At 40.9% G+C, this 25197-nt stretch overlaps 1 protein-coding gene and 1 long non-coding RNA gene across 2 annotated transcripts; both read left to right on the top strand.

Annotated features, from left to right (window-relative positions):
- Window positions 1-429: 429 nt before the first annotated feature.
- Window positions 430-17803, top strand: LOC140371377 (uncharacterized). The gene is made up of 2 exons (XM_072458492.1): window positions 430-527; window positions 16858-17803. Exon 2 carries the CDS (start codon window positions 16870-16872, stop codon window positions 17557-17559), a length of 690 nt encoding a protein of 229 aa, XP_072314593.1. The 5' UTR covers window positions 430-527; window positions 16858-16869; the 3' UTR covers window positions 17560-17803.
- On the top strand, window positions 9213-11423 carry LOC140371380 (uncharacterized). The gene is made up of 3 exons (XR_011928458.1): window positions 9213-9832; window positions 10564-10693; window positions 11045-11423. It is a non-coding gene; the product is annotated as an uncharacterized lncRNA (long non-coding RNA).
- Window positions 17804-25197: the final 7394 nt, after the last annotated feature.

Below are 25197 nucleotides of genomic sequence, written 5' to 3' on the forward strand. Positions count from 1 at the left end.
GAAGATAAATATTCCTCAAAAATCTATAAAGGGTTAAATAGAAAAAGTAAAAGGCTTGTTTGATTCATGGAGACTAAAGCTACTATAACAACTTAGATTTGACTTTCAAGATCACCTGATTTAGAAGCTATTGAAAGAATTCCTTGATTTTTGAAGATGAATATTCAAAAAACAACCTGTCCTGATAACAAGACTGCGACTTGATTGATTGGAAAACATCATAATGGTCAATGTGAAACCTGTGGAAAAGAAGAAACCCATGTTTGCATGGAAGTGTAACAGGTTTGCAGGTCAGTGAAGACTTTGCTTGGCCGCTCTTTGCATCAGCAGGAAGTGTACAGAGCGTCATAACGGACTATCACCAGTGAGAGGCAGCAGTGCGCTGTGTGGCTCGCAGTCTGCCGGAAATACACACGAAGAAGAAGAAATCCACGACCACACAACGTCTGCTGCTGGACTCTCGGCTTCATCGCTTTGCTCGGCTTAAACCCGCGACCTACAACGGCTCCAACTCAACACAGCCGAAGGTAAGTGGAGAACGACATTATATTTGTACAGGAATGTGTTTAATCCATTTATATCCAGCGTTTAGGCCAAAGTTTTAACTTGTTTGTGACGTTAGCTCGTCGGCTAACGTCACAAACCTGAAACAACAACACAAATTAAAGCCGCAAGCGGCATCCAACGGCCCTCGCGGGCCGCCGGCCTTCCGACTCTGCGCTTTCGACTTGATAAAGATGGCGCCCTTATTGTGTTGAATTAAAAAAGAACTTGACAGACGGGGACACATTGGACATGGCCAATCCAGTGCAAATGAACACAAATGTCGGTCAAATGTGCGGGTCCGCCGCACAGAGACCGTGACACTTGGAATAAAAATATGGATAACTTTTGATGCCCCGCTTGTGTAGATGATTTTCCCCAAATATGAACTTGATCAAGCTATTGCCCTTAGAGGAGTTTGTTAAAGTGTGAAGCGTAAATGTGAACATTTCAGAGATTTCGCTGTTTTCCCATTTCTGATATGTATTTGCGGGTCCGCCACACAGAGACCGTAGCACTTAGAATCAAAATATGGATAAGTTTTGATGCCCCACTTGTGTAGATGATATTCTCCAAATATGAACTTGATCGGACAATCGCCCTAGGAGGAAAGTGTGAAGCGTAAAAATGTGGTGATTTGAGCGATTCTACGATTTTCCCATAAGGATAACATGGGATGTTTCTGTCATCGCTACGGTTACGCCGTACAAAATATGACTTTGGCTCTCATACTTTATGATCAGGATGGCAAATTAGAATTTTGTGCAAAATATAATGTCATTTGGAAAAACTCTACTGTTTATAGGCCACTCTGAAGGCCAAATAGTCAGAATTCTGGGAAACGTTTGCGGCTCCGTCGCACAGAGACCGTAAAAGCTATCCTTAAAATTTGCATAACTTTAGATGCCCCACTTGTCTAGAGGACGTACACCGATTTTGAGGTCGGTGGGCAAAACGCACTAGGAGGAATTCGTTAAAGTGTGAAACAGAAAAATGTGGATATTCGAGAGATTTAGCGGTTTTCCCATAGGGATAACATGGGAGGTTTATGTCATCGTTACGACTACGCCGTAAAAATTAAGGCATTTGTCTGATTGGCTTTTTTGATCGGGACGCCAAAATAGAATTTTGGGTAAAGTTTAGAAAATTTTGGTAGAACTAATTTTTGACCTTCAATGTTAATTTAAAGGTCACTCTGTAAGGGGCGCTATCGCGCCCATTTAAATTTTGTCATCATAAACTGGTCCAAACTAGAAAGTTGAACAACTGATTCAAATTTGGTCCTAATCGGACTTGTTTTGATCAAATGGGAACAATTTTTAGATCTGCAATATTCCAAAATAAGTTGTCCAACTTTGCGGCTGCGCCGCACACAGACCGTTAAAGGTATCTCAAAAAATTGAATAACTTTAGATGCCCCACTTGTCCAGAGGATGTCCGCCGATTTTGAAGTCGGTGGGCAAAACGCCCTAGGAGGAGTTCGTCAAAGTTTGACGTGAACAAAATGGCTAACACAGTGTGTTTTCATTTTCAAAGGAAGACTGCGGGCATAGGGTAAGTCTGGGGGCGTGGCCACAATGATATTTTTTTTTTGTCCTCACGAGAGGAATGCGTGTCCCGAATTTCGTAGCTTTACGCCAAAGTTGACCTCGGGGCGTCTCCCATAGGCGCAATGTATTTTGACTTTTGTCGGTGGCGCTGTCGCGCCATTTTTTAACAAAAAAAAAATGGCCCAGAAAAAACAAAATTTTTCGCCGATTTTGAATTTTGGGTAAAGTTTGGTGAGTTTTTGAGCATGTTCAGGGGGTCAAATTAGAGATCAAAGCGCTGAAGAAGAACAAGAAAAATAATAATAATAATAATAATAATAATATTTTTAGCAAAAACAATATAGCCGTTTTTACTATAACAACAAATGATACATCGTTTGAAAGCTCTAAGCCTTCCCGATGCCGCCATGGGGTGGAATCATCATTACGAGCGCTTACGCGCTCGTCACTCCCTATTCCGTCGGGATGCCCCGCCCACTCCCCATAGACTTCCATTGATTTGAGCAGATACAAGCATGGCCCATGCCTGCGGCATGGATTCTCGCGTACGGGACGATGCCAGGAGGGTTTTTGGAGGAATGCAGCGCTTCGCGCTGCTGTTGTCAACAATTAGTGAATGGGCTACGCCCATTCACTAATTGTTGACTATTTCTGTCATAGCAGGAGTAAGTATGCATGATCCATGCTTTCGGCATGGGCTAGTTCACTGTACTTGCCAGGGGCGACGGGGCACCAAACATGCGGGCTGCGCCCGCATGTTTGGTAAGACAGTTGCAACGCTGCCTTCGGCAGCGTTGCGGGAGCAATAGGCCCTCCGCCCTGCTGGGGCTCGGGCCTAATAATAATATTTTTAGCAAAAACAATATAGCCGTTTCCACTATAACAACAAATTATACATCGTTTGAAAGCTCTAAGCCTTCCCCATGCCGCCATGGGGTGGAATCATCATTACGAGCGCTTACGCGCTCGTCACTCCCTATTCCGTCGGGATGCCCCGCCCACTCCCCATAGACTTCCATTGATTTGAGCAGATACAAGCATGGCCCATGCCTGCGGCATGGATTCTCGCGTACGGGACGATGCCAGGAGGGTTTTTGGAGGAATGCAGCGCTTCGCGCTGCTGTTGTCAACAATTAGTGAATGGGCTACGCCCATTCACTAATTGTTGACTATTTCTGTCATAGCAGGAGTAAGTATGCATGATCCATGCTTTCGGCATGGGCTAGTTCACTGTACTTGCCAGGGGCGACGGGGTACCAAACATGCGGGCTGCGCCCGCATGTTTGGTCAGACAGTTGCAACGCTGCCTTCGGCAGCGTTGCGGGAGCAATAGGCCCTCCGCCCTGCTGGGGCTCGGGCCTAATGAAATGAAAACTCTTTTTATTGGCTCGGCTGGATCAATGTGAAGTGAATTACTGAGAGTGTGTTTCTACTATTCTTTTAATTGCTTTTTATGAAAGATGTACGTGTTTTTACCGTTGTTCCAGCAACAATAGACTCGGAAAACTATCGGAAGTTGAGGAGGAAGTTTTGTTTTTGTGTTTTTATTGATAATTTAAATGAATACATCCATTCTTGTGAAAGTAGCCCAGATAGCAGAATTGTTGTGGCCCAGTTGAGGCCCACATCGTACACTATGATTTGGCCCACATACGTTCGTTTACCACAGCTGGCCCACCTTATATATAAATGCGTTTTCACTATTGGCCCAGCAGTAGCATTACTTTCATTGGGCCACATCTGGCCCTGATCCAACACTTTGATGCAGCTGATGAATGTACGGCACTAATGCGGTCCACATTCGGTTGCCATATAAAGCCCACATGTGAACCAAACCATCGCCAACTCTTAACCAGAAGTAGCCCTGAACATCTGAATGTGTTCCTAAGCTGGCCCACCTATAGTTTACAAGTGGTCAGATCTGGCCCACTTATGGCACGGATGTGGCTTTCTGCTTGTTCTACATCTGGGCCAAATGTGGTCCACTGAATTCCAGTGCAATGACCCCATCTGACCCAGATTGCACATCTGGGTGGTAAAGGTAACTAGATCTAATATATCTTTTTTTTTAAACTTAAGTTTATTTTCAATTTAAAATAAACATAACTCAATGTTGAAAACAACATTTAACTGTTCACAAACAGAGAAAAAAGTAGGCCAATTAATAACTGTTTCACTTAAGTTACCGAACATTTTTAACAATTTAAATAACTAATTGTCAAGCTAACAGCTAGCATGGTACACTCAGTCTTCAAGGTCTTCTACAGTTCTTGCTTTCCCACGCCTCTCCTCCCTCTCCTCTCTCTCTCCTCTCTCTCTCCTCTCTCTCTCCTCTCTCTCCCTCTCCTCTCTCTCCCTCTCCTCCCTCTCCTCTCTCCCTTCTTCCTCCATCTCTGTTGGTGGCAAGATATATCTATTTTTTTTATAAAGAGTTCTATCTCCTGGTTGGTTGCCTGGGAAGTCAATTTATTTCTTCGGACTGAGGCTACACATCATAAAATGAGAAAAAATATATATATATACACAAACACATCCAATGCACAGGGCAGTTGTAAATTGTAAATCATTTAAACGTCAATAAACCTGTATGTATGTATTTCTCTATGGTAAATTAATCAATAATCAGAGACAGAAGTTGACTTTGACCATTGTGAATATACTATGTTAACATTCATCTTGTTTTCAGTTATGATATACTCACATCCTTTTTAGTTTCTTCTTTGGCTGAGTTTCCTCATCTTCTGTCTGTAGGTCTGTGCATTTCGGCCAGAGGGAGCTTCAGACTGTTTGATCATTTGCTTTAAAAAAAGTTATAATTTATTTAATTTTTAACTCCAATGAATTTTCTTATGAAGGTATATATAAATGTACTGCACTCATAACAGCTGAGTACATCAACTTCACATTAAATGTGCTCCATGATGGTCCTGGGACCTCCTGATGTCTTTTTAAAAGTGGGATGGCCATTGACACTTGTCATTTGTGACCCACAGGGCTGGAACCACCTCAACCTCTTTGGAATCCACAAATTCAACATATAAAACATGACCTAAAGGACAAGAGAAAAAAAGAACAACCTTAGGATGGGTCTACACGAATGAGTGGAATAACCTCAAAGCCATTCTCCAGTGGTAAGCGAACACACTTCTGCTCTTGTGAGTCTATGTTTCATAAATGTAGATCTGGAGACAACCCCAAAACAAAAAACATTCCAAGATCTCTGGAATCAAGCGGATAGTCAAATAACTTTTCTATCTGCTGAATTAATTGCAGACAATGCATTCATTTGACCCAAAGACAATAATATTCTGAACAAGAAATATCCTTCTGTCTAACTTGACTACTATTTCTCTGGGACCGACCAATAACAATGTCACCCATAACCATTTGTTTAAGCCAGGGGTGGGCAATTATTTTCCTCCGAGGGCCATGTTCGAATCCAGGCAAGTAGCGGAGGGCCGGACCGCGATCATTGGTGTGAAAAAAAAAAAGAATCCCAAAAATTAAATATCTAATAAAATATCACTTTTCTGCTAAATATAGGCTATTGAATCTATTATTTAATTTCATGTCATATTTATTAAGGATACAAGTGCAGACAGATGCCTGAGGGCATAATATTACTTTGACAAGCTTGGCGGGCCGGATTGAAAGGCCCTGCGGGCCGGATTGAAAGGCCCTGCGGGCCGGATGTGGCCCGCGGGCCGTAGTTTGCCCACCCCTGGTTTAAGATGTTATGGCCCGTTCAAACCGCAAACGCCTATTCGCGCGTTATGGCGAAGTTGGACGCAAGTACGCACGAAGAAAAACGCAAATACGCCGCGTTCTCGACGCAGCGGAGCAGAGACGAAATATAGTAAGCAGACGCGCATTTTCCGCGTGCGCATGCGCAGTGGAGGTGTCAGTCTGGCTTCTCTAATGGCGGATCAAAGTTGAAAAAGTGCCTTTTGCGTATTTGCTCTTCAAAGCCCAAAAACGGAGACGCTCGGCGGCGTGTCTGGATCCACCAGTGATCCGAGTTTAGTCAATAACATAATTTGCTTCAAGACTAGATAAATCTCGCTCTCAGCTGTAGTTTCGTTTGTCCCGGGTCCTGTTTGATGACTTGTTTTCCCGCATTGGTGCGCGGACATGTACCAGGACAACAACTACAGACGCCTGTCCATCAGTCCATCAGGTCAGTACAGAAATATTCATGTTTGAGCGCAATAATAGTGTATCTGCTGTGTGTGTGCTGTGTATCTGCTGTGGATGTACTGTGTATGTACTGTGTATGTACTGTGTGTGTGCTGTGTATGTGCTGTGTATCTGCTGTGTATGTGCTGTGTATCTGCTTGTGGTTGTGTATAAAACCAATGAAAAGTACATAGATAGTAAAAATTAAACATAGTTTTCATAGCGTTAATATGTTGTTCTAGTGCACCATTTAAAATCCGATTGTGGTATATTTAATTAAAGTACAAGTAAACTAAATTTAGGCTATATAGTTATTTGTTTGTTTTATTATTCAGATCTCTTGCCACTGGGGATTTCTACACGACAATCACCAGCAGCTTCAGGTCCACAACAGAGGACTGGACGTCCACAACAGAGGACTGGACGTCCACAACAGAGGACTGGACGTCCACAACAGAGGACTGGACGTCCACAACAGAGGACTGGACGTCCACAACAGAGGACTGGACGTCCACAACACAGAAGTGTTTTTGATAAAGGGATTTTCATATTTATAGCAAAGACCACATGCTCACTCAAGATTGAGCCCAAATGTCATGTTGTTTACACAGAATGAGATAAAGTTAAATGAATAAAACAGTGAGAAGCTTCTCAGCTCTTAAGTTCTCTGTTCTCTTTACTTCTGCACCTACTCGATCTATCTAGATCTATCTCGATCTATCTAGATCTATCTAGATCTATCTAGATCTAGATAGCGCCCCAATTGTCCTTTTATTACGCCTACTGCTGCATCTGTGACGCTGTCACATCTTCTCCCCTTTGTTTTACCATCAAAAAGCAATTTTATTTTGAATTCTTGGCAAAATGTGCGGTTTTGCCGCTCAGACACCGTGACTCTTTGAATAAAAATGTGGATAACTTTTGATGGTCCACCCCTGAAGATGAGTCTCACCAAATTTCAGGTTAATAGGGCTGACGCCCTAATGGCCCGTTCAGACCGGTGCGGCAAAAGCGTCCAGTTTACATTCAAAGTCTATGTAAACGCGCGTCGAGCACCTCCTGCGTTTTTGCGGCGCGGCTTCCGCTTATTTGCGGCGCGATTCGCCGAGGAGCGCGGCGAGGCGGGCGCACTTTTGCGTTTTCCGCTCGAGACGCTTTGACGGGCGTATAAGCATCAATGCATCAAAACGGTTCGCCGCAAATAAGTTCAGAATTTTGAGCTTTTCTGCGGCGCGGCGGGACAGCAGCCAATCAGAGATGACCCTCCGGTGACGTACGTACACATTTCACCTGAGAAGAACCGGCACCACAACAACGGCATATATATAGATATATATATAGATATATATAGATATATAGATAGATATAGATATATATAGTTATTTACTGTTCTATTTTTCCACAAAATAAATTATTTTATATTATAAAATGTGTGTCCTGTTTACATGCATCTTTTTCATATATATAATACTGGGTAGTCTTTGGGAAATTCAGTGGCTATTTAAAGATGTACTTATTTAATTTACCACAATTCAAGATCATAAACAAAAACAAACGAGGACAAGATGAGATAATCCTTTATTAGTCCACACAGTGGGGAAATTTCAGTGTTACAACGCACAAGTAGGTGCAGAAGTAAAGAGAACAGAGAACTTAAGAGCTGAGAAGCTTCTCACTGTTTTATTCATTTAACTTTATCTCATTCTGTGTAAACAACATGACATTTGGGCTCAATCTTGAGTGAGCATGTGGTCTTTGCTATAAATATGAAAATCCCTTTATCAAAAACACTTCTGTGTTGTGGACGTCCAGTCCTCTGTTGTGGACGTCCAGTCCTCTGTTGTGGACGTCCAGTCCTCTGTTGTGGACGTCCAGTCCTCTGTTGTGGACGTCCAGTCCTCTGTTGTGGACGTCCAGTCCTCTGTTGTGCACGCCCAGTCCTCTGTTGTGGACCTGAAGCTGCTGGTGATTGTCGTGTAGAAATCCCCAGTGGCAAGAAATCTGAATAATAAAACAAACAAATAACTATATAGCCTAAATTTAGTTTACTTGTACTTTAATTAAATATACCACAATCGGATTTTAAATGGTGCACTAGAACAACATATTAACGCTATGAAAACTATGTTTAATTTTTACTATCTATGTACTTTTCATTGGTTTTATACACAACCACAAGCAGATACACAGCACATACACAGCAGATACACAGCAGATACACAGCACATACACAACACACACACAGCACATACACAGCACATACACAGCACATACACAGCAGATACACAGCACATACACAGCAGATACACAGCACATACACAACACACACACAGCACATACACAGCACATACACAGCACATACACAGCACATACACAGCAGATACACAGCACATACACATACACAGCACATACACAGCACATACACATCAGATCAAACAGCACATACACATCACATACACAGCACATACACATCAGATCAAACAGCACATACACATACACAGCACATACCCAGCACATACACAGCACATACACATCAGATCAAACAGCACATACACAACACACACACAGCACATACACAGCAGATACACAGCACATACACAACACACACACAGCACATACACAGCACATACACAGCACATACACAACACACACACAGCACATACACAGCAGATACACATCAGATCAAACAGCACATACACAGCAGATACACAGCACATAGACACACACACACACAGTACATACACAGTACACACACAGCACACACACAGTACATACACAGCACACACACAGTACATACACAGTACATCCACAGCAGATACACAGCACACACACAGCAGATACACTTTATTATTGCGCTCAGACATGAATATTTCTGTACTGACCTGATGGACTGATGGACAGGCGTCTGTAGTTGTTGTCCTGGTACATGTCCGCGCACCAATGCGGGAAAACAAGTCATCAAACAGGACCCGGGACAAACGAAACTACAGCTGAGAGCGAGATTTATATAGTCTTGAAGCAAATTATGTTATTGACTAAACTCGGATCACTGGTGGATCCAGACACGCCGCCGAGCGTCTCCGTTTTTGGAGCAAATACGCAAAAGGCACTTTTTCAACTTTGATCCGCCATTAGAGAAGCCAGACTGACAACATCTCCACTGCGCATGCGCACGCGGCAAACGCGCGTCTGCTTACTATATTTCGTCTCTGCTCCGCTCATGAATGTATTATATTATCTGGATAGGGTACGCCCCCTCTGCCTCTGGCTCCAAATTGAGTAGTGGCCACTTCGCAGAATGCAGCCTTTTGGTCGGACCATTTCAGGAGTTCGGCCTCTAAAATTACCAAACATGCTAAATTATTTTTAGTCTAAAAATAAAATAGAAGGAATTTCACTCTTCAACTGTTTCTAAAATACTTAAAAAATATTTTTTTAACCTTCCGGTGAACGGTGTACGCGCACCGAGCGCGCACGTAACCCTCATGAACGAGCCTCAGGAGAACACGTGACGGAAACTAAACACAAACAGAAGAATGTGACCAGACGAGAGCACGATACACGTAAGTTGTGTTTGTATGTCATTCCTCACGTTTCACACATTGTTCCATATGAAGTGTAAAACAACGATTACACAGTTAACACGAGTTAACACAAGTTAACACGAGCTAACACGAGCTAACGTAAGCTAAAGTTTAGCTACACAAAGATGCAACAACACGTCGTGATGGCTCGTGCTTCTGCAAATAAATAACTAATTATTTCTCTTACTAAATGTTCTAAGAGACAAGAGGTTAAGCACAGATCAAGGAAAACTAGAGAAAGAAGGGAAATAAAGTGATGTTTGTATTATGTGCTATAAAAAACAACCAATAATTCAAATATAACCTGCTGAAATGGGTCATATCTTACATATATAAATGTAAAGGTGTTTAAAAGTGACAGTGCTGTACTTACAGGGGCTGAGACGACATTTGAGGTTTTATTACATATTTCATAATGACGTGTGCTGTGTTTAAACAAAGCACACGCTTGTTTTGTATAGGAATGTCATGGATTTACTTCCATGGAATATGTAGAGATTTAGCAAACATGTGAGTTATGTTCTAATTTCTAAGGTTTAAACTTATGCATAAATAAATGACTTTTGGTTCTAGCTTTAAAAATTAATGTGAAAAGAGGAACTTTTGTGTTACAGAGCGAAATGTAAATCTGTCAATAACATATTCCAGCTTTTCTCTGTTAAATGTGCAGAATATATCAATGTTCTAATAAGTATCTTTCTCATCTTCAGAGTGCTGACCAGTGAGTTTAGTCTGTCTGTGCTGACCAGAGCTCTACAGGTCACTGCAGGTCACTGCAGACCTAATCACTGCAGACACAGAGTCATCTCAAGTAAACTCCTGACGACTCCAAAGCAAAAGGTATTTTAATAATAACTTGTGCCTCGACTAAAAGTAAACAGTGTAGAATCAGTACTTTGAATTTATAAAATGTCTGTTTTGTTATGACCAAAAAAACTAAATGATAATTGTTCTTCAAAAGAGACACTGATGTGTCACATGTGTCTGTGAAGCAGCTTCAGGACAAACATATGAAGTGTATGTTATATGACTTTTATAAATCTAATACATATGAAGTGTATGTTATATGACTTTTATAAATCTAATACATATGAAGTGTATGTTATATGACTTTTATAAATCTAATACATATGAAGTGTATGTTCTATGACTTGTATAATCTAAAGCTTTGACATGTTCTGTTTGTCTCAGTCATACGATGGAGCAGTTACTGAAGTACAGAAGACTGCGTAGCCATGGAAACAAAGTCTTGTTAAATACTGAGATATTCAGTATTTAACGCAATAATGTCACATTCATGTGCATATAACTGATGTAAAAAGAGTGTTTATTTTACCATTATTATTAGTATTATTTTGTCTTACGCTGTTTTTATTTTATCTTTATCTTTATTTCCCCTCCATTCCTTATTAAGCTATGAGAGGTTCTGTCTATAGGAGTTTTTGTTTTATAAGAGTTCTTCTATTAAGATCGATCTATTAAGAGTGTTTTTTAAACTTCCTATAAGTTTTCTGTCCTTTTCCTCTGTATCTACTGCGTTGCAACAACGACATTTCCCCATGTGTGGACAATAAAGGAATATCTTATTTTATTCAGTTTGTTCTATTTGACTTATACAGGTTGTTTTATCATTGTTAATATTTTTATGTTGCACTGAATCACCAAAGCAAGTTCCACTGTTTGTGAATTCTTTTCTTTGACAATGGCAATACATTTTCTGATTCTATTAATGATGATAATAATAATGAACAGTACACAGACTCCAAAACACCTTAATAAGGGACTCCCACATTGTAGCTTTAAAACTCATTGTAGCTTTAAAACTCAACTAAAACTGGCTAAAATCAATTTATCATTTGTAGATATAATCAGATTCGCATTTATTGAACAAGTTCATTCATGTTCATTATTCGTATTAAATACATTAATAAACAAATGTGTTTTGTATTTATTAAAGATTGACATGATAAAAAAACGACACAAAAGGAAACTGAATATAATTAAATACTGCTTAACTCAATTATGTAACAGAATCGATGATTATATTTTATATTTCTTCTCATCTGATTAAAAAAAATGCATATTGGCCAAATTATATTATGTAAATAAATAACTGAAAAGTTAATAACAAAATAAATACCCAAACCAAAAACTACAGAAAATGATGAGGACGTTATTCCACCTCTAAATGTTAATTTGTATTAATTGTCATTAAACCAGACCTTTTATCTTAACACTTCTTTATAATTCTCTTAAATATCAGAGCTTTACATCATGATACATGTATATTTATAGATGGATATAACAATTCATCATTATACGTTACGTAAACAGACTATTTCAAGCCGAATTATTCCAAAAGTCCGTGTTGACTGTTCTCAGTCGTTCACGCTGCTGTGACGTGCTCGCTCCAGACGCCAAAGCCTCACGGCGATGACGTCACAAAAGTGGGAGGAGATATACCACTGTTCAGGAAGTAATGCGGAACTAAAAAACTTTTTTGGAACCATGCGCCAATGAGCAACTCCATAGGTTTCAATGGCGGCCATCTTGGCTTCCGGGGGCTTGGCTCCGCTGCGTCGAGAACGCGGCGTATTTGCGTTTTTCTTCGTGCGTACTTGCGTCCAACTTCGCCATAACGCGCGAATAGGCGTTTGCGGTTTGAACGGGCCATAAGAGGAGTTTGTGAAAGTCTAAAGTGTAAACATGTTCTGGCGATTTCCCCATTGGTATAACATGGAAGGTTTCGGTCATCGTTACGGCAAAGCCATAACAATTATGACATGGGTCTCATTGACTTTTTTGATGGGGATGCCAAAATTGTGTGTCAAATTTCATATAATTTCGCAAAACTAAATATTTAACCTCCATATAAAATCTGTAGGGGGCGCTGTGGCTCCAAATTAATTTATTTCACTTCAAGTAGGTTTAGGGCAAAGAGTTTAACAACTGATTCTAATTTGACGCAATTCGGACTTTATCTGCGCAAACGGCAGAAATGTTAAATTTGGGAGATTTCTGAAATTCTTGCTACAGTTTGCGGCTTCGCCGCACAGAGACCGTGAGAGGTATCAATGTAATTTGGATAACTTTTGATGTCCCACTCCTCAGTAGCATTTTCACCAAATTTCAGCTTTTTAGGGCCAACGTCCTGGGAGGAGTTCGTAAAAGTACGACGTTTGGAAAAACTCCAAAGTCATGTTTAGCCATTTTTGAAGCAATATGGCCGACATTTGGTTGGGCGGACGGCGTTGCCGTAATAGTATTTTTTACTTCTCTTGTCACCATCTACCTCTGCGCCAAATTTCATGATTCTACGATCAGATTTTTTTTGGGTCATTTCCCATCTCTCAATGCATTTTTGGTACATTTGGGGACGCTGACGCGCCATTTTTTTTATTTTAGAAAAGGGAAATAGCCAGAATGTAGAGAGGCACGATTTTTAGAGGTGTGCAAATTTTTGTGACTTTTCGTCAATGTTCACTGGGTGAAAAATAGGGGGGTTGGTCCCGAGAAGAAAGAAGAAAGAAGAATATTCCGATGCGAAAACAATGTTTCCCATTTTTCAAATATCATAAACTATACATTTTCGGAAAGCGCTCCCGCTTTCCTACCTCATGGTGTGGGTCCCTGGTCACTGACGGGTACTTTCATTAATTTTGAGTGGGCTCCGCCCACTTTGTGTTTTTGGCCCTCTATACAGTAATAATGTTCAATTTTTGCATTACATGCTTATATGCACGGAACATGCAAGAGATGGGGAACGTATTCGTGAGGTACTTAGCGCAAATGAGTGCTTTATATGGGGATGACGACCGCTTTGCGGTCGTCATCTCAATGTAAAGTGCTCGTTTAGTGCGCACTTTTGCACGGGCTTCGCCCGTTTACAGCGGTAATGTTCCATTTTCCTACTACTAATTAGTATGCACGGGGCGTGCATGAGTGAAGGAGTGCGTTAGTGAGTGTTTGGAAGTGGGCGAGCGCTTCGCGCTCGATTTCGCTCTCTTTCGCAGCCGTGCTTCGCACGGCCTTACGAGATTAATAGGCCTCTCGCCAGCTTGTGGCGCTCGGGCCTAATAATAATCTGTATTATTCTTCTGTATTATATGAAAAGAACAATATATTGTTTCATTTCTTCACAAGTGCATTCTTTTAAAGCCCAAATAGCTATAATTTAAGTCTAACAATTGTATTTCATAATGTGGCCGGATATTTTTTAGATAAAAAGTTATATTATCATTATTTTTACTACTCCTGTGGCAAACGAACCCACGGCCTTTTAATCTGAGGCAGACTCTTCACTTGGAGTGCTCCGAATAAAAGCTGATTGAGCTGGACACAATACGTAAATTACAAAACTTGCGGCTCTTACCGCAAGCTTTCTGGTTGGCTGCCAGTGCGAGGCCCCCCGGCCCCTGCCACCGCAGACCGGGATGCCGCGGCCAGGGAGGACCAGCTTCAAGCCCCGGCTCCACTAAGGCTTTAAACACCATGGAATTTAATACCGCCATGTTATACACACAGAAGCACCCGTCCCGCTCCAAGCGCAGTTTTTACTATCCAGAGCATTTGTCGTCACAACCATTCGTCTGTCCAGAGCATTTGTCGTCACAACCATTCGTCTGTTCGGAGCATTTGTCGTCACAACTATTCGTTTGTCCAGAGCATTTGTCGTCACAACCATTCGTCTGTCCAGAGCATTTGTCGTCACAACCATTCGTCTGTCCAGAGCATTTGTCGTCACAACCATTCGTATGTCCGGAGCATTTGTCGTCACAACCATTCGTCTGTCCAGAGCATTTGTCGTCACAACCATTCGTTTGTCCAGAGCATTTGTCGTCACAACCATTCGTCTGTCCAGAGCATTTGTCGTCACAACCATTCGTATGTCCGGAGCATTTGTCGTCACAACCATTCGTCTGTCCGGAGCATTTGTCGTCACAACCATTCGTCTGTCCGGAGCATTTGTCGTCACAACCATTCGTCATCATTTGTCCAGAATTACGACATCCCTGTTGTCGTCCAAAACAATGATCGGTCCAAAAGTCCAAGCGATTTCACGGCGGCGTTTCTGGGCGATGCGTTTCTGGGCGAACACTTTGAAGCAGGCTCTGGTTGGTAATTGTCCGAACTATTCTCAGTATTAATTATTTGTCGTTCGCAGTAAAAAGTAAATGTTGCTTGTAGACTTTGAGCTAATGGCTAATGCTAACCTGAGTTTTTTTGTAATAGATAATAAATAAAAAGTAAATGTTAATCTTTTGTATGAAATACACTTCCTCATGGATGTATGGATTAACAGGCCTCTAGGGTCATATCGTGGTGTTTCTTTCATGTGATTGTGAAAGTTAATGTTAATTGAATAAAGTCTACAAAGACTGTAAACATGACAGAAATGACGGTGTAATGTCTCTAAAACATCGTGTGTCTCTACAGGCAGTGGGCTCTTGTTGTGCTGGTCTGTGCTCTGTCGTGAGATGCAGTGGCGGCCGTGGGTCTGGGGCTTGGGCCTTCAGCGAGGTCACCACCCGAATGAATCCACCCCTTATTACCATCATTACGATGCCATAGCTCTAGACACTATACATCTAGACAGAAACCCAGTTTAACCAGGCGTTTAGTCACCTTTTTGCTTTTGTTTTAGTAGTCTCTCTCAAACCCCTAGCATTGAGAGATGCCTGCCGTGTGGGGCAGGCTGCGGCGTCATGAGTTTCGAGTCAGTTTTTCACCCGTTTGCTGCATGTCGTTCCCCAGTCTCATTCCCATTTCATGCTGCACTGTCCTCATAAAGCCTGCAGGCCAAATAAATGTATGTGTTTCTGGTAACATTGAAAGAAAATTTCAGGTAGGTTGGATTTTTAATATATATATATATATATATATATATATATATATATATATATATATATATTTTTTTTTTTTTTAAACTCCTCGCACAGGATTATCAGAAATTTTTCTTCTCAGAAGTGAACGCTTCACATTGAAGTGGCCCTATTGGTGCAGATATTGAATAAAATGGTTCTCTACAGCTAATCTAGTCCAACCACAGGAAAAGAGCCATTAGCAGACGACGGCTCTGTTGTGGCGCTCCGTGCCGTGGTCCGATCATCAAACCGGACCGCACCATGTTGCCCAGCGGTACTTTGGAGTCTCGTTGACCAAATGGATCACTTGCTAAAAGGCATTTCCAGCTTAGTTGGAACTCGTGACGCAAGTGGTGATCGAACCCGTGACAGGCGCCAGTGTCGGCGTCGCACTATTTTTCTTATTGTCACTACGTGATGTGAGCACTTTTCGACCGTCACGCAACAGATCTTCACCGCGGCCATGGCATCCAGTGGGTCGGTACTAGATCATACACTCTGATTCTGACTTCCGTGAGTCAGGAGTGTATGATCTAGTGCCGACCTGTCTGCCGGTCTGCACGCTGACCAAATATGAGCATCTGCAAACATGAATGTGTCCTTAGGTAAAACAAAACCCATCAAAAGTGCAGTGATTTTCTTTTTACGATCCCCACGGATTATTTTTTTCCGCCGCGTTTGGATTCTCTCTCACAATTTGACATTCTCGAAACGTACCACCAGTAAAATATGCTATAAAATGTTTTATGTCCAGGTTTTTTATTTTGATATTCATTATTTTTTGGGGGCCTAAATACTAAGGATCAAACATGACACTAACAAATTTAATTGTTTCACTGTATGTTCATTGATGTTGCAACATCTTTTTGCCAAAATGTTGAATGTGAATGTTTGAATGACAGAGCGCTGGGTCAGACTGGTTTGATTTTGTTTGAAGCCTGTTACACTGTCCACATTCTGATAGAAACGGTAAAGTCCAGTTCATTCCATAACTCATTGAAGCCTATTTAAATTATTCCTATTTTTCCATAACAAAACCACTCTCAACAGTGATGAGGAATTGACAAAAGTACAAGTTCTTTATTTAAAACTATTATTACTTTACGTCTTCTTTTTCTGTGTTCTTGGCAGATCTAAAAGTCCATCAGAAGAATGGGGTTCACCTGTGACCAGTGTGGAAAGACATGGAGGTCTGCTTCTGCACTCAAAGAGCACTACAGAACTCACACTGGAGAAAAACCTTACAGCTGTGATGTTTGTGGGAAGGCATTTTCCCAGTCAAGCAGCTTAACTAATCACATGAGAATCCACACTGGAGAAAAACCTTACAGCTGTGATGTTTGTGAGAAGCTATTTTCAGACCCAGGCAGCTTAATATCACATACCAGAGTCCACACTGGAGAGAAACTCTACAGTTGTGATGTTTGTGAGAAGGTATTTTCCTGGTCAAGCAGCTTAATTAATCACATGAGAATCCACACTGGAGAAAAACCTTACATATGTGATGTTTGTGAGAAGGCATTTTCATGCTTAAGCAGCTTAATATCACACATGAGAATCCACACTGGAGAGAAACTCTACAGCTGTGATGTTTGTGAGAAGGCATTTTCACGCTCAAACGACTTAATGAAACACATGAGAATCCACACTGGGGAAAAACCTTACAGCTGTGATGTTTGTGAGAAGGCATTTTCATGCTTAAGCAGGTTAATTTCACACACCAGAGTCCACACTGGAGAAAAACCTTACAGCTGTAAGGTTTGTGAGAAGGCATTTTCCCAGTCAAGCAACTTAAAAAAACACATGACAATCCACACTAGAGAAGAAACCTTACAGCTGTGATATCTGGTGAAAAGCTTACACAAAAGAATCACCTAATACGACACAAGAGGATCCAAACTCGCACACAACCACTGGATGAAGCTAGCTACTAAAAGCGAGCACACGCCATTGACTTGAATGGACCACCATCTTGCTCCCCGGGGGTTTGAGTCTGTAGATATTAATGTTTTGCTGAACAAGCTTCAGATGGAGCGCCCTTTTTAAATATAAATATGATCATTAACTACCTAAAATCCTAGCCCCAGAGGAGATAAAATATATATAAATATATATTAATATATATATATATTAATTTATATATATATATATTAATTATATATATATATATATATATATATATATATATATATATATATATATATATATATATATATATATTAATATATAATATATATATATGTTATATATTATATATATATATATATATATATATATATATTAATATATAATATATATATATGTTATATATTATATATATATATATTATAAATAATATATATATAATATATATGTTATATATTATATATATATATTATAAATAATATATATATAATATATATGTTATATATTATATATATATATTATAAATAATATATATATATAATATATATTAATATATATATATATATATATATATAATATATATTAATATATATATATATATATATATATATATATATATATATATATATATATATATATGTCAAATGTGTGTAAAGTGTATAAGTCGGTGTAATCCCTCATTCGTCCAGGCGTGTTCCATAGTAGAAAAAGCTTCAGTTGTAGTCATCTGGACTCAGTTTGAAAAAATAGACGTTTCGACTCTCATCCAAGAGTCATTGTCAATAAAAGAATTTAGATCGAGAACTCCGATATTAATACTGTTCTGTGGTAAGACCCACCCATTGGGAGGAGCCTTCCTGAAGTAGAAAGAGTTGTTTGTTTCAACAGAAACTCCCCCCTTGTATCTACCGAGCTAGCCTATTCAGAATCTTAATGGGCTATTAGAATCATCTTTGTCTTTGTGAGACCCTGGCTCAACCACCCTGAGTACCTGATTAGCATCTAAATGCCCTGGTCCTGGTCCTCTACCTTTCCAGGGGTTCAGTAACCCATTATAAATAACAGGAAGATTAAACCTTAGCCCTCCATTTCTGTTTAAAGAAAGTCTTTCTTTTTTAACAAAAATAGCTTCCTTGACACCTCTTTCAAACCATCTTTTCTCCCTGCTTAAAACCTTCACCTCACCGTCTTCAAACGAGTGATTAGAGGCTTCAAGATGGAGATGCACGGCACTCTGAGGTCCTGAACTTGTATTTCTTCTGTGCTGATAAAGCCTCTTGTGTAGAGGCTGTTTTGTCTCACCTATGTACCGTTCTTTACAGCTTTCTTCACTGCATTGGATCGAATAAACTACATTGCTCTGTTTTTGAGTCGGCAACTTGTCCTTAGGGTGAACCAGTTTTTGTCCTAAAGTGTTTCCTGGTTTAAAATAAACAGGGACTTCGTGTTGTCTAAAAATTCTCTGCAGTTTTTCCGACAGGCCAGACACATAAGGGATAGAAACACCCTTCCTTCTCTGTTCAGTTTCCCTTTTGTCCTGCTTCTTGGTTCTCTTCACTCTGTTGAGAGCCCAAGCGGGGTAACCACAGGCTGAGAGGGCATTTCGGACATGTTTTTCCTCTTTCTTCTTGCCCTCTGAGCTGGTGGGCACACCTTGAGCTCTGTGTTGTAAGGTTCTGATCACACCCAGCTTGTGCTGTAGTGGGTGGTTGGAACCAAAGAGCAGATACTGGTCCGTGTGTGTAGGTTTCCTATATACTTCTATTTGGAGTTTCCCGTCCTCTCCTCTGATCGTGGAACAATCAAGAAAGGCCAAGCGATTCTCCTTAGGGTCTTCTCTTGTAAACCTGATATGTGGGTCCACAGTATTGATGTGATCAGAGAAGGTTTCCAGCTCTTGTTTCTTAATTGTTACAAAAGTATCATCGACATAGCGGAGCCACAGTTTTGGGGCTATGCCTGAGAATGAGGACAGTGCCTTCTTCTCAAAATGCTCCATGTACAGGTTGGCCACTATGGGAGAGACGGGCGAGCCCATGGCACAGCCATGAATCTGTCTGTAAAATTGTCCCCGGAATTGAAAGTAGGTGGTGTTCAGACAGATGTCCAACAGTTTACATATGTGTTCAGGTGTCAGTTTGGTCCTTTCCTGTAGGGTGGTGTCTTCCTGCAGTCTGATCCTCACCGCTGCTACTGCATCAGAGGTCGGGATGCAGGTGAACAGGGACACAACATCATATGAAACCATGAGGTCATCTGGGTCCAGTTGGAGATGTTTCACTTTATCCACAAAGTTGTGCGTGTTTTCCACATGATGTACCGAATTCCCCACAAGCGGAGCCAATATAGTTGTTAAATGCTTGGCCACATTGTAAGTGATGGAACCTGTGCTGCACACTATGGGTCTGAGTGGAACATCCTTTTTGTGTATTTTTGGAAGGCCATAAATGCAAGGCATGGCTTCACCAGGATACAGTCTGTAATACAGAGGCCGGTCTATCGCTTCCTCTTTTTCCAGCCTTTGTAAACAGTCCATCACTTTCTTCTTGTAGCCACTGGTCGGATCTCTTTTCAAGCGTTCGTATGTGGTTGTGTCCTCGAGGAGGGTGTGGACTTTGGCTTCGTAATCAGCTGCGTTGAGAATCACAGTGCAACGTCCCTTGTCTGCTGGGAGGATGTTAATGCTATGATCTTTTTCCAGTGCTGAAAGTGCTTTTCTCTCTTCAGATGTGATATTTGAAGGCGGTGGTTTGGCACTCTTCAGGGTCGCTGTGACACGTAACCTCAGGTCTGCAGCCTCCGATTCAGTCATTTTGTTGTTTCTAATTGCCGTTTCAGTGGCTGTGATGTAGTCCTCTGTAGGGATGTGTTTAGAGGTGACAGAAAAGTTGACACCTTTAGAGAGCACCTCCTTTTCTGCCTGTGTCAGGACACGATCTGATAGGTTCTTAATCCAATTGTTTTTGCTGGTCGCTAATTTGTCTGTCTCAGTCCTAACGTCTAGTTCCTTGCTCTTCTTGTGCTGTGCTTCTTGTGCTGTCTCTGTAAAATCCAGCCAAAACAGCCTCTACACAAGAGGCTTTATCAGCACAGAAGAAATACAAGTTCAGGACCTCAGAGTGCCGTGCATCTCCATCTTGAAGCCTCTAATCACTCGTTTGAAGACTGTGAGGTGAAGGTTTTAAGCAGGAGAAAAGATGGTTTGAAAGAGGAGTCAAGGAAGCTATTTTTGTTAAAAAAGAAAGACCTTCTTTAAACAGAAATGGAGGGCTAAGGTTTAATCTTCCTGTTATTTATAATGGGTTACTGAACCCCTGGAAAGGTAGAGGACCAGGACCAGGGCATTTAGATGCTAATCAGGTACTCAGGGTGGTTGAGCCAGGGTCTCACAAAGACAAAGAGGATTCTAATAGCCCATTAAGATTCTGAATAGGCTAGCTCGGTAGATACAAGGGGGGAGTTTCTGTTGAAACAAACAACTCTTTCTACTTCAGGAAGGCTCCTCCCAATGGGTGGGTCTTACCACAGAACAGTATTAATATCGGAGTTCTCGATCTAAATTCTTTTATTGACAATGACTCTTGGATGAGAGTCGAAACGTCTATTTTTTCAAACAGAGTCCAGATGACTACAACTGAAGCTTTTTCTACTAAAGTGTATAAGGTAATGCAAGAGTGGCTCTCGCTTTATTAATCCAATTAACCTGAGGTACACAAGAATAGGTACAAAAAGCAGCAAGAATGTAATACTGACTGTAAGATACAAAACATGCAGCTCAAATGATTGGCATTGTTAACCATCAACTTGGATTTCTCCACAGAAATGTTAAAATCCCGCTGGCTTCCCCATTCCATAATATTTGTCAATGCCCTTGTCAATGGGAATGATAAACTCAATTGCTGCTGTCTGGTTTTAATAGGAAATTAATCCGAGATTTTTGAGAAGCTGAAAATGTTTACACCGAATGTATTGATTCATTGTTTAAAATTTAAAACACAATAAAAACTGAATATTAAAGCATTGTATTTTTTTTTCCAAAATCATTTATATATTCAATTAATATTTTTACTTGATTGGATGTGAAAAATAATAATTCAAATGCAACAATTCAATTACATGAATTCAGTATAAAATAAAATATTTGGTAATAAAAACACAAAACAAACTTCAGAGAGAAGTGAAGAGCTGCTCACTGAAACTTGACTATTACTATGTTATGGAGCTCCCCAGTAACCGCCCACTGCCTGATTTGGAAGTAAGCTTGGTGCTATGTGGCAAGTAATGAGCACAAGACCTATCATTTTATTAGAAATCTGAAACTTTATCATCAACACAAGTTTTTGAGATGAAAAGAACCGCTTTATGAGCATTAGTTCCCACATTACATTTGCATTCTTGCAGATAACTGCTCGGGTTTGGAAATTTATATTTTTACTTTTCAAAATGAATAAAATAAAAAGTGTACTTTATCTCAAGAAATATTTCCCGCATAAGTTATCTTGTTATTTTTCCCAATCCAGGCCAAAAAAAGTAACTTTTAATAAGTATTTAAAATGGCTCTGCTGTGATGATGGAACTCGGAACAGTTCACACTCAAAAGCCCAAACCAGGAGTAATGCCCAGGTGGGTCATCGAGTACTAATGGGGTCCATAATATGTGACAAGACCGAGCCAGACTGAGATGTGCTTCCAGGGCTCACGTTTCACAGGCCTTCTCACTTTGATCTCATATAAATCCAACGTCACATACGAGAAGTGCATTTGCAGATAGTTCACAACAGAATTTTGAAGCCGAGTTAAAACATTGACTACGGTTTATGACCCTTGTGTGGACTTTGCTCTGTGATGTGAACTCGGGAGTCTTGTGAAGGCAGAGGACACTAGGCTGGAGCTCATGTCTCGCATTCAGACCGGTTCCATTCGACACAGGACCAAACGTTTCAAGAATGTTTCAAGACTCAGGTGAGCAGTCGCCTTTTCCCTGTAGTTCTTACATGTATCACAACAAGAAATCATGTAGGATTCCAAGTAACAAATCTAAAGTTGAATAACAAGACTATTGCAGATCTAATTTAAGGTTAAACCAGGTCTAAAATATGATCATGTAATTGGTTGAGTAGTTACAAACAAGGACATTAACAGACCAACGCTTTATATGCGTTTATTATCTTGTAATGCAGTAAAAATGTCAGATTATTTAACTCTCACGACTAAACAATACCTGACTTGGATAAAACTAAAGCAAATACACAAGATTTACTCTACCTGTTCTAAACATGACGCAGTATGATGTATATTTAACATAACATAATTGTGTCATTACAAATGATATGTCACCGACCTAAATGACTGCCTAAAGGCCAAGTCATACTTCATAAGACTAAGAAGAAACTACTTATAGACTCAGACATTTCATACTTCATCAGCTACTAATATCTTAATCAAAATGGTTGAAATTGTATTTTTATATTTACAATTTGCCACAGCCACTTTGGAAACCTAACCAATCACAGCACTGCAAAAACTGCAGAACAAGAGTGTTTTTTTTTTGACATCAGCAACCCATTTGATTACAGAAGTATGTATCTGGGCCTTAAAAAACCTGCCCTGGACACAATGGGACTGGACTGAACTGATAATGGACATTCAGATATTCCGGACTAAATATATATATGGATGTGTTTATGTAAATTGTATGCTCCCTCTCTGAACCTATGAAGTATGAACTGGCTTTAAGCTAAAGGAGACCTCCAGTGCAAAGGCAGACGCGTCTTCTTTGCCTTAGAAATCCCATATGAGGTTCATCAATAGCAAGGAAAGTTCCACCACATCCGTGAGGAGCTCAGGGGGAGAAAACTGAGACATGGGTTCTCTTTCCCGCCGACACTTCTGGTGACATACGATACGAAGGTAAAACGCACACGCTCAGACCACAGCGAGAAGCAAAGATGCTCCTCATGAAGGTGCAAAACACAGAGAACTGCATAATGAGCCACCAGCCTGGTGTGTGTGAGTTCAGATTGTGGTCACAAGGTGATACATTACTATTGATTTGAAGAGATTGATGATAGTTAAGTGATTGATTTGTTTTTGACATCAGACTTCATGCTCCATGTTGGCCGTCTGCTTTGGGACATAGACTCCCAGTTGCATCCTCTCATCAGAGTGCCAAACGTGGAAGATTGGATTTGTGGGAAAATGGGAAAAAAACATGAGGTGTTTTATCTGATTCCTGTTTCTGTTGTATAATATGTATAATTGTTGTAAGAAGCACATAATTAAGTGTCACCCAGGTTTTTATATACTTCACACAAGCACTATCTGTCTACTTCATCAGGTTTCATTAATAAATACAGCTGTGTGTCATCTGCATAGCAAGGGAAGTTAATGCCAGGCCTTCTGATAATGTGACCCAACTGCAGTATATAAAAAGTAAACAGATCTGGACCAAGGACTGAACTGTAGGGTCTCAAAACTACATGTATTCAGTTTATGATTAAGGAAGATTTCTTAGCAGAAACGAGACAAGACGGGGCACCAGGGTTAAACCCAAAGAGCTAAGATACGGTCCTTAATCGCGCTCGTTAAAAAGGTCTGAAGGGTGTTTCACGATTCAGGGACTTACACATAGTCTAATCAAACAAACAATAGTCAATAACTCTTTCGTGTAGTTTATTTATCAAAAGGGTAATCAAAACACCGGAGCAGAAATGCGCACAGGTAAATCACAGGTGATGTTATATCAGATTTAACAGCAGATTTCATGCAGATAATGTTAAACCAGGGTTTTGCCTTTGATAACCAAACGTGTCTATGCTAATCTATATCAAAAAGAGGGAAAGTGAGAAGCTAAAGGGGGAAGGGACAGCTGAGCTCTACCCAAATCACGCCACAAGCGAACCGCACAGTTGTCTCGGCTTACGGTTCCGTAGAGATTCGGTCCGACTGGTACTTGTCCGCGGACGAGGTCCGTAGCGGGGCGTCGCGTGGAGCGGTGTGGCGGCGAAGGTTCGTGAAGCGAGCGGCGGCCGTGGAGCTGGCGGCGTTCGGGGAGCGAGGCGTCGCGTGGAGCGGAGGAGGCTGCGACGTGCTGTAGGGTCCTTGGCGCCAGGGAGCGGAGGAGGCTGCGCCGGGGAGCGATGCGTCCCGTGGAGCGGAGGAGGCTGCGACCTCCTTGAAGCGGCGGCGGCAGCGGAGGCGATGTCGGGGAGTTCCTTGGCGGTAGAACGCTTTAGCGGTGTGTTAGCTCCTCACGCGGCCTTTACTCAGATGAAGACGTAGCGCTGATCCACGTAAACTGCGTAGATTACTTCAAAAAGAAAAGAAACGAAGTAGCAAAGAAAGTCTCTGTCCGGTTTAGCGCTTAAGCGTAGTTCCAGGTAGTTCCAGGTAGTTCCAGGTAGTTCCAGGTAGTTTCAGGTGGTTTCAGAGTCCTAGACTGGCATGGCCTTGTCGACCACGTGACGGACGGATTTTGTTGAGACAAAGGAAAAGTGAAAGGCCTGTCCGTGGAGACAGCTTTCAGAGAGAGGACAAAGGGGATGAAGAGAACAAGAGGAGAACAAAGAGAGCGTT

This window comes from Eucyclogobius newberryi, unplaced genomic scaffold (assembly GCF_026437365.1).
Source record: "Eucyclogobius newberryi isolate DKJ021-1_F unplaced genomic scaffold, fEucNew1.0.hap1 SCAF_22, whole genome shotgun sequence".
In the NCBI taxonomy this organism is placed as follows: domain Eukaryota; kingdom Metazoa; phylum Chordata; class Actinopteri; order Gobiiformes; family Gobiidae; genus Eucyclogobius; species Eucyclogobius newberryi.

Excerpts from the sequence above, each read along its gene's own strand:
- LOC140371377 (XM_072458492.1), top strand. The coding sequence starts at position 16,870 with ATGGGGTTCACCTGTGACCAGTGTGGAAAGACATGGAGGTCTGCTTCT.